Below are 14,060 nucleotides of genomic sequence, written 5' to 3' on the forward strand. Positions count from 1 at the left end.
GTGAGTGTGTGTGTATGTGAGTGTGTGTATGTGAGTGTGTGTGTGTGTGTGAGTGTGTGTGTGTGTGTGAGTGAGTGTATGTGTGCGTGTGTGTGTATGTGAGTGTGTGTGTGTCTGTGTGAGTGTGTGAGTGTCTGTGTGCGTGTGTGTGTCTGTGTGCGTGTGTGTGTATGTGAGTGTGTGTGTGAGTGTGTGTCTGTGTGAGTGTGTGTGTGTCTGTGTGCGTGTGTGTGTCTGTGTGCGTGTGTGTGTATGTGAGTGTGTGTGTGAGTGTGTGTCTGTGTGAGTGTGTGTGTGTCTGTGTGCGTGTGTGTGTATGTGAGTGTGTGTGTATGTGAGTGTGTGTGTGTGTGAGTGTGTCTGTGTATGTGTCTGTGTGTGTGTGAGTGTGAGTGTGAGTGTGTGTGTCTGTGTGTGAGAGTAATGAGGTGCCCCATAGCTGAGCTGGGTTGAGGGCGGACTGATGTTGCTATTGAACTGCGGTGGGCAGCGCTCACTCCTCTGTCTCTCTGCTCTGTACTTTCCCAGGCGTGTGTCCCAGCCATACCCCCTTCCCCTGGCCCAGTATCTCTGGCCCGTGGACAGTGGGCACTGGGACCTGTTGGCTGGTCTTGGCGTTGGGGGTTGTGATGAGGCCAGAACCTGGCGATGCCCATCAGGAGAGGCACTCCATCCGGATCGAGGGAGACATTACCCTGGGGGGCCTGTTCCCGGTGCATGGGAAGGGTCTGGCCGGGATCCCGTGTGGGGATATCAAGAAGGAGAAGGGAGTCACCGACTGGAGGCCATGTTGTACGCCCTGGACCAGGTCAACAGTGACCCCACGATCCTCCCCAACCTGACGCTGGGCGCCCGGATCCTGGACACCTGCTCCCGGGATATCTACGCCCTGGAGCAGTCGCTGACCTTCGTCCAGGCCCTGATCCAGAAGGACACTTCGGATATCCGGTGCTCCGACGGAGAGCCGCCCATCATTCCCAAACCGGAGCGGGTCATCGGGGTCATAGGGGCATCAGCCAGCTCGGTCTCCATCATGGTGGCCAACATCCTGCGGCTGTTCGCGGTAAGGTCACCCAGCCCCGGCCTCTCACCTCTAACCCCTCGCCCCTCGCCTCCCTAACCCCAAACCCTCATCCCTAACCCTAACCCTAACCCCAAAACCCTAACCCCAAACCCCAAACCCTCATCCCTAACCCTATCGCAGGTCACCCAGCCCCAGCCTCTCACCTCTAACCCCTCGCCCCTCACCTCCCTAACCCCAAACCCTCATCCTAACCCTAACCCTAACCCTAACCCTAACCCTAACCCTAACCCTAACCACAAACCCTAACCCCAAACCCCAAACCCCAAACCCTCATCCCTAACCCTATCGCAGGTCACCTAGCCCCGGCCTCTCACCTCTAACCCCTCGCCCCTCACCTCCCTAACCCAAACCCTCATCCTAACCCTAACCCTAACCCTAACCCTAACCCTAACCCTATCCCTAACCCTAACCCTAACCCTAACCCTAACCCTAATCCCAAACCCTAACCCCAAACCCTCCCTAACCCTAACCCTAACACTAATCCCTAACCCTAACCTGAACCCACATCCCTAACTCCAAACCCTAACCCTAATCCCAACCCTAAACCCTAACCCAAACCGTAACCCTAACCCCAAACCCTAACCCCAAACCCTCCCTAACCCTAACCCTAACACTAATCCCTAACCCTAACCTGAACCCACATCCCTAACTCCAAACCCTAACCCTATCCCAACCCTAACCCTAACCCCAAACCGTAACCCTAATCCCAAACCCTAACACCAAGCCCGAACACCAAACCCTAACCCCAAATCCTAACCCCAAACCCTAACCCCTAACCCTAACCCCAAACCCTAACCCTAATCCCAACCCTAACCCTAACCCCAAACCGTAACCCTAATCCCAAACCCTAACACCAAGCCCGAACCCCAAACCCTAACCCCAAATCCTAACCCCAAACCCTAACCCCTAACCCTAACTCCAAACCCTAACCCTAATCCCAACCCTAACCCTAACCCCAAACCGTAACCCTAATCCCAAACCCTAACACCAAGCCCGAACCCCAATCCCTAACCCCAAACCCAAAACTGAACCCAAAACACTAACTCCAAACCCTAACCCTAACCCTAACCCCAAACCCTAATCCCAAACCCTAACCCTAACCCCAAACCCTAACCCCAAACCCTAACCCCAAACCCTAATCCCAAACCCTAATCCCAAACCCTAATCCCAAATCCTAACCCCAAACCCTAACCCCAAATCCTAACCCCAAATCCTAACCCCAAATCCTAACCCCAAACCCTAACCCCAACCCCAAACCCTAACCCCAAACCCTAATCCCAAACCCAAACCCCAAACCCTAACCCCAAACCCTAATCCCTAACTCTAATCTCAAACCCTAATCCCTAACCCTAACCCCAAACCCCAACCCCAAACCCTAACCCCAAACCCTAACCCTAATCCCAACCCCAAACCCTAACCCCAACCCCAAACCCTAACCCCAAACCCTAACCCCAACCCCAAACCCTAACCCCAAACCCCAAACCCTAATCCCAAACCCAAACCCCAAACCCTAACCCCAAACCCAAACCCCAAACCCTAATCCCTAACCCTAACCCCAAACCCCAACCCCAAACCCTAACCCCAAACCCTAACCCTAATCCCAACCCCAAACCCTAACCCCAACCCCAAACCCTAACCCCAAACCCTAACCCCAACCCCAAACCCTAACCCCAACCCCAAACCCTAACCCCAAACCCCAAACCCTAATCCCAAACCCAAACCCCAAACCCTAACCCCAAACCCAAACCCCAAACCCTAACCCCAAATCCTAACCCCAAACCCTAACCCCAAACCCTAACCCCAAACCCTAACCCCAAACCCTAACCCCAAATCCTAACCCAAAACCCTAACCCAAAACCCTAACCCCAAACCCTAACCCTAACCCTAACCCTAACCCCTAACCCTAACCCCTAACCCCAACCCCAAACCCTAACCCCAAACCCTAACCCCAAACCCTAACCCCAAACCCTAACCCCAAACCCTAATCCCAAACCCTAACCCCAAACCCCAACCCCAAACCCTAACCCCAAACCCTAACCCCAACCCCAAACCCTAACCCCAACCCCAAACCCTAACCCCAAACCCCAAACCCTAATCCCAAACCCAAACCCCAAACCCTAACCCCAAACCCAAACCCCAAACCCTAACCCCAAATCCTAACCCCAAACCCTAACCCCAAACCCTAACCCCAAACCCTAACCCCAAATCCTAACCCAAAACCCTAACCCAAAACCCTAACCCCAAACCCTAACCCTAACCCTAACCCTAACCCCTAACCCTAACCCCTAACCCCAACCCCAAACCCTAACCCCAAACCCTAACCCCAAACCCTAACCCCAAACCCTAACCCCAAACCCTAATCCCAAACCCTAACCCCAAACCCTAACCCCAAACCCTAACCCCAAACCCTAACCCCAAATCCTAACCCAAACCCTAACCCCAAACCCTAACCCCAAACCCAAACCCTAACCCCAAACCCTAACCCCAAACCCTAACCCCTAACCCCAAACCCTAACCCCAAACCCAAACCCTAACCCCAAACCCCAACCCCAAACCCTAACCCCAAACCCTAACCCCAAATCCTAACCACAAACCCTAACCCCAAACCCTAACCCCAAATCCTAACCCAAACCCTAATCCCAAACCCTAACCCCAAACCCTAACCACAAACCCTAATCCCTAATCCTAACCCCAAACCCTAACCCCAAACCCTAACCACAAACCCTAATCCCTAACTCTAATCTCAAACCCTAATCCCTAACCCTAACCCACAACCCTAACCCAAACCCCAAACCCTAAATCCTAACCCCAAACCCTAATCCCTAACACGAACCCACAAACCTAACCCGAACCCTACATCCTAACCACAAACCCTAATCCCTAACCCTAACCCCATCACTCCGTCTCCCTCATGGTCACCAACATCCTGTGGTTCTTCATGGTAAACCCAACCCCCAGCCCCTTACCCTATCACCACTAACCCCCAGCTCAAACCACCAACTCTAACCCCTGACCCGAACGCTAACCCTCACCCCTAACTCTAATCCCTAACCCTCACCTCCGGACCCACAACCCTCACCCCAACCCTCACCATAACCCTCACCCCAACACCCAACTCTAACCCCTTGCCCCAAGCCCTTATCCAAAGACCCAACCTTCACCCCTAACCCCTGAACCTCAACGCTCACCCTCAACCGTTACCATGACCCTAACCCTGAAACACAGCACTGACCCTCACACAGCACCCACTCCCTCAGCACTGACCCTCCCACAGCACCCACTCCCTCAGCACTGACCCTCCCACAGCACCCACTCCCTCAGCACTGACCCTCCCACAGCATCCACTCCCTCAGCACTGACCCTCCCACAGCACCCACTCCCTCAGCACTGACCCTCTCACAGCACCCACTCCCTCAGCACTGACCCTCCCACAGCACCCACTCCCTCAGCACTGACCCTCCCACAGCGCCCACTCCCTCAGCGCTGACCCTCCCACAGCACCCACTCCCTCAGCACTGACCCTCCCACAGCGCCCGCTCCCTCAGCACTGACCCTCCCACAGCACCCGCTCCCTCAGCACTGACCCTCCCACAGCACCCACTCCCTCAGCACTGACCCTCCCACAGCACCCGCTCCCTCAGCACTGACCCTCCCACAGCACCCGCTCCCTCAGCACTGACTCTCCCACAGCACCCACTCCCTCAGCACTGACCCTCCCACAGCACCCGCTCCCTCAGCACTGACCCTCCCACAGCACCCGCTCCCTCAGCACTGACCCTCCCACAGCTCCCGCTCCCTCAGCGTTGTGTGTCGGGTAACTCCCCTTTCCCTCTGTGTTCCTCACTTTCGTGCAGATCCCTCAGATTAGTTACGCCTCGACGGCCCCGGAGCTCAGCGACAACAATCGCTATGACTATTTCTCGCGGGTGGTGCCCCCGGACTCCTACCAGGCCCAGGCCATGGTGGACATCGTCAAGGCGCTGGGCTGGAACTACGTCTCCACCATCGCCTCGGAGGGTAACTACGGCGAGAGCGGCGTCGACGCCTTCGCTCAGATCTCCAGGGAAGCGGGTAAGGGCCCGGTCTGTCGAACCCCCCCCCACCCAACCTTGCGTCCGAACCTCACAGTGGGGCCTGGAAAATGGCGTCTGCCATCAAAGAGCACCCTGGGATACATAGGTTGAACGCAACAGGCCCTGGGCAGGTCTGGTTGGCGAACTGAGGCCTAGTCGGCGCTCCGAAGCCTCTGTAAAGTGGCCCCTCAAGATGGCCGCCGCGGAGGGCCGGAGGCGGCCTTGTTCTGTGCCGTTTTGTGCTTAACGGCCTTTCTCTTACTTTCGTTTCCTTCCAACACCCCCCCCCCGACCCCCCCACCCCAACAAATACCACACCCCCCTGCCCACTCCCCGCTGACCCCTCAGGGGGCGTCTGCATCGCCCAGTCTCTGAAAATCCCCCGGGAGCCCAAACCGGGCGAATTCGACAAGATCATCCACCGACTGATGGAGACGCCCAACGCCCGCGGGATCATCATCTTCGCCAACGAGGACGATATCCGGTGAGTGGGGGGGGCATGGGGAGGGGGGCATGGGGAGGGGGGCATGGGGAAGGGAGCCGGGGCAGGGGGCAACGGGCATTCAGCATGCGGTGTGGGGAAGGGGCAAGGGGCAAGGGGCGAGGGACGTGGGGCGAGGGGCATTGGCCTTGGGATGGGAGACAAGGGTCATGGAGTAAAGGGCGAGGGGCAAGGGGCGAGGGGCGAGGAGTGTGAGGCGTGGGGCGAGCGGCGTGGGGCGAGCGGCGTGGGGCGAGGGACGAGGGGCGTGGGGTGAGGGGCGAGGTGCAAGGGGCGTGGGGCAAGGGGCGAGGGTCGTGGGGCATGGGCCATGGGACAGGAGACAAGGGTCATGGAGTACGGGGCGAGGGGCGAGGGGCGAGGGGCGAGGGGCGAGGGGCGTGGGGCGAGGGGCGTGGGGCGAGGGGCGTGGGGCGAGGGGCGAGGGGCGTGGGGCAAGGGGCGTGGGGTTAGGGGCGTGGGGCGAGGGGCGAGGGGCGAGGGGCGTGGGGCAAGGGGCGAGGGGCGTGGGGCGAGGGGCGTGGGGCAAGGGGCGAGGGTCGTGGGGCATGGGCCATGGGACAGGAGACAAGGGTCATGGAGTACAGGGCGAGGGGCGAGGGCGAGGGGCGAGGGGCGAGAGGCGAGGGGCAAGGGGTGAGGGTGAGGGCGAGGGGCAAGGGATGAGGGCGAGGGGCGAGGGGCAAGGGGTGAGGGCAAGGGGTGAGGGCGAGGGGTGAGGGGCGAGGGGCGAGGGCGAGGGGTGAGGGCGAGGGGCGAGGGGCGAGGGGCAAGGGGTGAGGGTGAGGGCGAGGGGCAAGGGGTGAGGGCGAGGGGCAAGGGGCAAGGGGTGAGGGCAAGGGGTGAGGGCGAGGGGTGAGGGCGAGGGGTGAGGGGCGAGGGGCGAGGGGCGAGGGCGAGGGGTGAGGGGCGAGGGGCGAGGGGCGAGGGGCAAGGGGTGAGGGTGAGGGCGAGGGGCAAGGGGTGAGGGCGAGGGGCGAGGGGCGAGGGGCAAGGGGTGAGGGCGAGGGGCGAGGGGCGAGGGGCAAGGGGTGAGGGCGAGGGGCGAGGGGCAAGGGGTGAGGGCGAGGGGCGAGGGGCGAGGGGCGAGGGCGAGGGGTGAGGGGCGAGGGCGAGGGGTGAGGGGCGAGGGGCGAGGGGTGAGGGGCGAGGGGCGAGGGGTGAGGGGCGAGGGGCAAGGGGTGAGTGCGAGGGGGAAGGGGCGAGGGGTGGGGCCGAGGGGTGAGGGCGAGGGGCAAGGGGTGAAGGGCGAGGGGCAAGGGGCGAGGGGCGAGGGGCGAGGGGCGAGGAGCGATGGGCAAGGGGCGAGGGGCGAGGGGCGAGGGGTGAGGGTGAGGGGCAAGGGGTGAGGGGCGAGGGGCGAGGGGCGAGGAGCAAGGGGCGAGGGGCGAGGGGCAAGGGGTGAGGGCGAGGGGCAAGGGGTGAGGGTGAGGGCGAGGGGCAAGGGGTGAGGGGTGAGGGGCGAGGGGCAAGGGGCAAGGGGTGAGGGCGAGGGGCAAGGGGTGAGGGGCGTGGGGTGTCGGGCAAGGGGCATGGGCCTTGGGACGGGAGACAAGGGTCATGCGTACAGGGCAAAGGGCAAGGGTCATGGGGTGCAGGGCAGGGGGCAAGGGGCAAGGGGCAGGGGGCAAGGGGCAAGGGGTTACATCAACAACAACCTCAACTACCCTCACCCCCACCTCAACTACCCTCATCCCCACCTCAACTACCCTCACCCCCACCTCAACTACCCTCACCCCCACCTCAACTACCCTCATCCCCACCTCAACTACCCTCACCCCCACCTCAACTACCCTCACCCCCACCTCAACTACCCTCACCCCCACCTCAACTACCCTCATCCCCACCTCAACTACCCTCACCCCCACCTCAACTACCCTCACCCCCACCTCAACTACCCTCACCCCCACCTCAACTACCCTCATCCCCACCTCAACTACCCTCACCCCCACCTCAACTACTCTCACCCCCACCTCAACAACCCTCACCCCCACCTCAACTACCCTCATCCCCACCTCAACTACCCTCACCCCCACCTCAACTACCCTCACCCCCACCTCAACTACCCTCATCCCCACCTCAACTACCCTCACCCCCCACCTCAACTACCCTCACCCCCACCTCAACTACCCTCACCCCCACCTCAACTACCCTCATCCCCACCTCAACTACCCTCACCCCCCACCTCAACTACCCTCATCCCCACCTCAACTACCCTCACCCTCACCTCAACTACCCTCACCCCCACCTCAACTACCCTCATCCCCACCTCAACTACCCTCACCCCCCACCTCAACTACCCTCATCCCCACCTCAACTACCCTCACCCCCACCTCAACTACCCTCACCCCCACCTCAACAACCCTCACCCCCACCTCAACTACCCTCATCCCCACCTCAACTACCCTCACCCCCACCTCAACTACCCTCACCCCCACCTCAACTACCCTCATCCCCACCTCAACTACCCTCACCCCCCACCTCAACTACCCTCACCCCCACCTCAACTACCCTCATCCCACCTCAACAACCCTCACGCCCACCTCAACTACCCTCACCCCACCTCAACTACCCACACCCCCATCTCAGCTAACCACACCCCACCTCAACAACCCTCACCCCCCCTCAACTACCCTCACCCCCCACCTCAACAACCCTCACCCCACCTCAACTACCCTCACCCCCCACCTCAACTACCCTCACCCCCCACCTCAACCACCCTCATCCCCACCTCAACTACCCACACCCGACCTCAACTACCCTCACCCCACCTCAACAACCCTCACCCCCACCTCAACTACCCTCACCCCCCACCTCAACGACCCACACCCCACCTCAACTACCCTCACCCCCACCTCAACTACCCTCACCCCCACCTCAACTACCCTCACCCCCGCCTCAACTACCCTCACGCCCGCCTCAACTACCCTCACCCCACACCTCATCTACCCTCACCCCCACCTCAACTACCCTCACACCCACCTCAACTACCCACACCCCCACCTCAACTACCCTCACCCCCACCTCAACTACCCTCACCCCCGCCTCAACTACCCTCACGCCCGCCTCAACTACCCTCACCCCACACCTCAACTACCCTCACCCCCACCTCAACTACCCTCACACCCACCTCAACTACCCACACCCCCCACCTCAACTACCCTCACCCCCACCTCAACTACCCTCACCCCCCACCTCAAATACCCACACCCCCACCTCAACTACCCTCACCCCCCACCTCAACTACCCTCACCCCCACCTCAACTACCCTCACCCCCACCTCAACTACCCTCATCCCCACCTCAACTACCCACTCCCCACCTCAACTACCCTCACCCCCACCTCAACAACCCTCACCCCCCACCTCAACTACCCTCACCCCCACCTCAACTACCCTCACCCCCACCTCAACAACCCTCACCCCACCTCAACTACCCTCACCCCCCACCTCAACTACCCTCACCCCCACCTCAACAACCCTCACCCCCCACCTCAACTACCCTCACCCCCACCTCAACTACCCTCACCCCCACCTCAACAACCCTCACCCCACCTCAACTACCCTCACCCCCCACCTCAACTACCCTCACCCCCCACCTCAACAACCCTCACCCCCCACCTCAACTACCCTCACCCCCACCTCAACTACCCTCATCCCCACCTCAACTACCCTTACCCCCACCTCAACTACCCTCATCCCCACCTCAACTACCCTTACCCCCACCTCAACTACCCTCACCCTCACCTCAACTACCCACTCCCCACCTCAACTACCCACCCCCCACCTCAACTACCCTCACCCCCACCTCAACTACCCACACCCCACCTCAACTACCCTCACCCCACACCTCAACTACCCACACCCCCACCTCAACTACCCTCATCCCACCTCAACAACCCTCATCCCCACCTCAACTACCCTCACCCCACCTCAACTACCCTCACCCCACCTCAACTACCCTCATCCCCACCTCAACTACCCTCACCCCACCTCAACTACCCTCACCCCACCTCAACTACCCCCACCCCCACCTCAACTACCCACACCCCCACCTCAACTACCCTCATCCCACCTCAACAACCCTCACGCCCACCTCAACTACCCTCACCCCACCTCAACTACCCACACCCCCATCTCAGCTAACCACACCCCACCTCAACAACCCTCACCCCCCTCAACTACCCTCACCCCCCACCTCAACAACCCTCACCCCACCTCAACTACCCTCACCCCCCACCTCAACTACCCTCACCCCCCACCTCAACCACCCTCATCCCCACCTCAACTACCCACACCCCACCTCAACTACCCTCACCCCACCTCAACAACCCTCACCCCCACCTCAACTACCCACACCCCACCTCAAATACCCTCACCCCCCACCTCAACTACCCTCATCCCCACCTCAACTATCCTCATCCCACCTCAACTACCCTCACCCCACCTCAACTACCCACACCCCAACTCAACTACCCTCACCCCCACCTCAACTACCCTCACCCCCACCTCAACTACCCTCACCCCCGCCTCAACTACCCTCACGCCCGCCTCAACTACCCTCACCCCACACCTCATCTACCCTCACCCCCACCTCAACTACCCTCACACCCACCTCAACTACCCACACCCCCACCTCAACTACCCTCACCCCCACCTCAACTACCCTCACCCCCGCCTCAACTACCCTCACGCCCGCCTCAACTACCCTCACCCCACACCTCAACTACCCTCACCCCCACCTCAACTACCCTCACATCCACCTCAACTACCCACACCCCCCACCTCAACTACCCTCACCCCCACCTCAACTACCCTCACCCCCCACCTCAACTACCCACACCCCCACCTCAACTACCCTCACCCCCCACCTCAACTACCCTCACCCCCACCTCAACTACCCTCACCCCCACCTCAACTACCCTCACCCCCACCTCAACTACCCTCACACCCAGCTCAACTACCCTCACCCCCACCTCAACTACCCTCACCCCCCACCTCAACTACCCTCACCCCCCACCTCAACTACCCTCATCCCCACCTCAACTACCCTTACCCCCACCTCAACTACCCTCACCCCCGCCTCAACTACCCTCACGCCCGCCTCAACTACCCTCACCCCACACCTCAACTACCCTCACCCCCACCTCAACTACCCTCACACCCACCTCAACTACCCACACCCCCCACCTCAACTACCCTCACCCCCACCTCAACTACCCTCACCCCCCACCTCAACTACCCACACCCCCACCTCAACTACCCTCACCCCCCACCTCAACTACCCTCACCCCCACCTCAACTACCCTCACCCCCACCTCAACTACCCTCATCCCCACCTCAACTACCCACTCCCCACCTCAACTACCCTCACCCCCACCTCAACAACCCTCACCCCCCACCTCAACTACCCTCACCCCCACCTCAACTACCCTCACCCCCACCTCAACAACCCTCACCCCACCTCAACTACCCTCACCGCCCACCTCAACTACCCTCACCCCCACCTCAACAACCCTCACCCCCCACCTCAACTACCCTCACCCCCACCTCAACTACCCTCACCCCCACCTCAACAACCCTCACCCCACCTCAACTACCCTCACCCCCCACCTCAACTACCCTCACCCCCCACCTCAACAACCCTCACCCCCCACCTCAACTACCCTCACCCCCACCTCAACTACCCTCATCCCCACCTCAACTACCCTTACCCCCACCTCAACTACCCTCACCCTCACCTCAACTACCCACTCCCCACCTCAACTACCCACCCCCCACCTCAACTACCCTCACCCCCACCTCAACTACCCACACCCCACCTCAACTACCCTCACCCCACACCTCAACTACCCACACCCCCACCTCAACTACCCTCATCCCACCTCAACAACCCTCATCCCCACCTCAACTACCCTCACCCCACCTCAACTACCCTCACCCCACCTCAACTACCCTCATCCCCACCTCAACTACCCTCACCCCACCTCAACTACCCTCACCCCACCTCAACTACCCCCACCCCCACCTCAACTACCCACACCCCCACCTCAACTACCCTCATCCCACCTCAACAACCCTCACGCCCACCTCAACTACCCTCACCCCACCTCAACTACCCACACCCCCATCTCAGCTAACCACACCCCACCTCAACAACCCTCACCCCCCCTCAACAACCCTCACCCCCCACCTCAACAACCCTCACCCCACCTCAACTACCCTCACCCCCCACCTCAACTACCCTCACCCCCCACCTCAACCACCCTCATCCCCACCTCAACTACCCACACCCCACCTCAACTACCCTCACCCCACCTCAACAACCCTCACCCCCACCTCAACTACCCACACCCCACCTCAAATACCCTCACCCCCCACCTCAACTACCCTCATCCCCACCTCAACTATCCTCATCCCACCTCAACTACCCTCACCCCACCTCAACTACCCACACCCCAACTCAACTACCCTCACCCCCACCTCAACTACCCTCACCCCCACCTCAACTACCCTCACCCCCGCCTCAACTACCCTCACGCCCGCCTCAACTACCCTCACCCCACACCTCATCTACCCTCACCCCCACCTCAACTACCCTCACACCCACCTCAACTACCCACACCCCCACCTCAACTACCCTCACCCCCACCTCAACTACCCTCACCCCCGCCTCAACTACCCTCACGCCCGCCTCAACTACCCTCACCCCACACCTCAACTACCCTCACCCCCACCTCAACTACCCTCACATCCACCTCAACTACCCACACCCCCCACCTCAACTACCCTCACCCCCACCTCAACTACCCTCACCCCCCACCTCAACTACCCACACCCCCACCTCAACTACCCTCACCCCCCACCTCAACTACCCTCACCCCCACCTCAACTACCCTCACCCCCACCTCAACTACCCTCACTCCCCACCTCAACTACCCTCGTCCCAACCTCAACTACCCTCACCCCCACCTCAACTACCCTCACTCCCCACCTCAACAACCCTCATCCCCACCTCAACTACCCTCACACCCACCTCAACTACCCACACCCCCCACCTCAACTACCCTCACACCCACCTCAACTACCCACACCCCCCACCTCAACTACCCTCATCCCCACCTCAACTACCCTCACCCCCATCTCAACTACCCTCATCCCCACCTCAACTACCCTCACACCCACCTCAACTACCCTCACCCCCACCTCAACTACCCTCACCCCCACCTCAACTACCCTCACCCCCCACCTCAACTACCCTCACCCCCCACCTCAACTACCCTCACCCCCACCTCAACAACCCTCATCCCCACCTCAACTACCCACATCCCCACCTCAAGTACCCTCATCCCCACCTCAACTACCCACACCCCACCTCAACTACCCTCACCCCCACCTCAAATACCCACACCCCCCACCTCAACTACCCTCACACCCACCTCATCTACCCTTCCCCCACCTCAACAACCCTCACCCCACCTCAACTACTCACACCCCCACCTCAACTACCCTCACCCCACCTCAACTACCCTCACCCCACCTCAACTACACTCACCCCCCACCTCAACTACCCTCATCCCCACCTCAACTACCCTCACCCCCACCTCAACTACCCTCATCCCCACCTCAACTACCCTCACACCCACCTCAACTACCCTCACCCCCACCTCAACTACCCTCACCCCCCACCTCAACTACCCTCACCCCCCACCTCAACTACCCTCATCCCCACCTCAACTACCCTCGTCCCAACCTCAACTACCCTCACCCCCACCTCAACTACCCTCACTCCCCACCTCAACAACCCTCATCCCCACCTCAACTACCCTCACACCCACCTCAACTACCCACACCCCCCACCTCAACTACCCTCACCCCACCTCAACTACCCACACCCCCCACCTCAACTACCCTCATCCCCACCTCAACTACCCTCACCCCCACCTCAACTACCCTCATCCCCACCTCAACTACCCTCACACCCACCTCAACTACCCTCACCCCCACCTCAACTACCCTCACCCCCCACCTCAACTACCCTCATCCCCCACCTCAACTACCCTCACCCCCACCTCAACAACCCTCATCCCCACCTCAACTACCCTCATCCCCACCTCAACTACCCTCATCCCCACCTCAACTACCCTCACCCCCACCTCAACAACCCTCACCCCACCTCAACTACCCTCACCCCCACCTCAACTACCCTCACCCCCCACCTCAACTACCCTCACCCCCACCTCAACTACCCTCACCCCCATCTCAACTACCCTCACCCCCACCTCACCTACCCTCACCCCCACCTCAACTACCCTCACCCCCTACCTCAACTACCCTCACCTCCTCCTCAACTACCCTCACCCCACCTCAACTACCCTCATCCCAACCTCAACTACCCTCATC

At 60.7% G+C, this 14,060-nt stretch overlaps 1 protein-coding gene across 1 annotated transcript in view; it reads left to right on the forward strand.

Moving 5' to 3' along the window:
• The first annotated feature begins 787 nt into the window (after window positions 1-787).
• The window catches only part of LOC148133997 (metabotropic glutamate receptor 6-like), a 105,112-nt gene continuing 91,839 nt past the window's right edge, over window positions 788-14,060 (forward strand). Inside the window, 3 exon segments of the mRNA XM_087985709.1 lie at window positions 788-1,063; window positions 4,939-5,155; window positions 5,506-5,641. Of these exon segments, the coding sequence (XP_087841835.1) occupies window positions 788-1,063; window positions 4,939-5,155; window positions 5,506-5,641 (629 nt within the window).

This window comes from Chiloscyllium plagiosum, unplaced genomic scaffold (assembly GCF_037043375.1).
Source record: "Chiloscyllium plagiosum isolate Xiang-an unplaced genomic scaffold, Cpla_swu_hap1 HiC_scaffold_137, whole genome shotgun sequence".
In the NCBI taxonomy this organism is placed as follows: domain Eukaryota; kingdom Metazoa; phylum Chordata; class Chondrichthyes; order Orectolobiformes; family Hemiscylliidae; genus Chiloscyllium; species Chiloscyllium plagiosum.